Source organism: Seriola lalandi, unplaced genomic scaffold (genome assembly GCF_002814215.2).
Source record: "Seriola lalandi dorsalis isolate HSWRI2012SDOR001 ecotype SW California unplaced genomic scaffold, Sedor1 jcf7180002006976, whole genome shotgun sequence".
NCBI classification, from domain to species: domain Eukaryota; kingdom Metazoa; phylum Chordata; class Actinopteri; order Carangiformes; family Carangidae; genus Seriola; species Seriola lalandi.
This window is the reverse complement of record NW_019477629.1, coordinates 1-1,156: the sequence shown is the minus strand read 5'-3', so window position 1 is coordinate 1,156 and position 1,156 is coordinate 1. Positions and strand designations below refer to the sequence as shown.

At 46.2% G+C, this 1,156-nt stretch overlaps 1 protein-coding gene across 1 annotated transcript; it reads left to right on the top strand.

Moving 5' to 3' along the window:
* The first annotated feature begins 19 nt into the window (after positions 1 to 19).
* Positions 20 to 1,095, top strand: LOC111671441 (ATP-dependent zinc metalloprotease YME1L1-like). Its single transcript, XM_023428529.2, has 4 exons — positions 20 to 183; positions 339 to 490; positions 580 to 706; positions 854 to 1,095. The coding sequence occupies exons 1-4, from the start codon at positions 135 to 137 to the stop codon at positions 985 to 987; spliced, it is 462 nt and encodes a 153-aa protein (XP_023284297.1). The 5' UTR covers positions 20 to 134; the 3' UTR covers positions 988 to 1,095.
* The last annotated feature ends 61 nt before the right edge of the window (positions 1,096 to 1,156 follow it).

Here is a 1,156-nt window from a genome sequence, read left to right as displayed (position 1 = left end):
TGTGTGTGTGTGTGTGTTCTTTTACAGCCGTGGAAGCGGAGATTATTGCCCGGGGCACAGTGGGATTCTCTGGTGCAGAGCTCGAGAACCTGGTGAACCAGGCAGCCCTGAAGGCGGCCGTGGACGGGAAAGAGATGGTCACAATGAAGGACCTGGAGTTCGCTAAGGACAAGATCCTCATGGGTGAGTGCACGCGGTGTTCAGATCTGCTCTGCAGCCCTCGCATCACGTCACATGAGAAGGATTACCAGTTCTTCATTCTTCAGAGACAGGAAGAACAATCAGTAAAAAGCTTTTAATCAGTTCTAATCCTTTTTATTGTGTCCTTTTCATACCAGGCCCGGAGAGGAGGAGCGTTGAAATCGACAAGAAGAATAAGACCATCACCGCCTACCACGAGTCCGGCCACGCCATCGTTGCCTATTACACCAAAGACGCAATGCCCATCAATAAGGCCACTATCATGCCCAGGGGACCAACTCTTGGCCATGTGAGCATGAGTTTGTCACGTCCCATCATATTCAGTCGTCCTCACCAGTGCTCTTTATGTCCTAAAACAAACACGTCTCGCTCCCGCAGGTTTCCATGCTCCCAGAGAACGACCGCTGGAGTGAAACGAGAGCCCAGCTGCTGGCTCAGATGGACGTCAGTATGGGTGGTCGAGTAGCAGAGGAGCTGATCTTTGGAGACGACTACATTACCACTGGTGCGAGATTAAAGAGGATTTGATGTAGTAGATATGTCTTGTGTCAGTCCTGTTGTTTTACCACCACTTATTTAAACAGTTCTTCTTAACCACTGTATGTCCTGCAAAGACAAACGAGTGCTGATGTGTGGTTATTGTTGATTTTAGGAGCATCCAGTGACTTCGACGGTGCAACCAAAATAGCGAAAATGATGGTGACCAGGTTCGGCATGAGTGACAAGGTAAAATTTAAATTTGTGTGGCTGGTGACTGAACATTTTTGGCCCTTCCCTCTTACATAGAAGACAGATCTTTTCACTAAATAGTGCTGTTATGGAGCTTTTACTATCCCACATCACTATAGGCAGCTAGTCTACATAACTTAATCAATTAGATCTTTATTTAAAGTGCTTATAACTGACCAGTAACTATAAGTGAGTCATGGATGAGAAATGTTTGTTGTTCATTTAA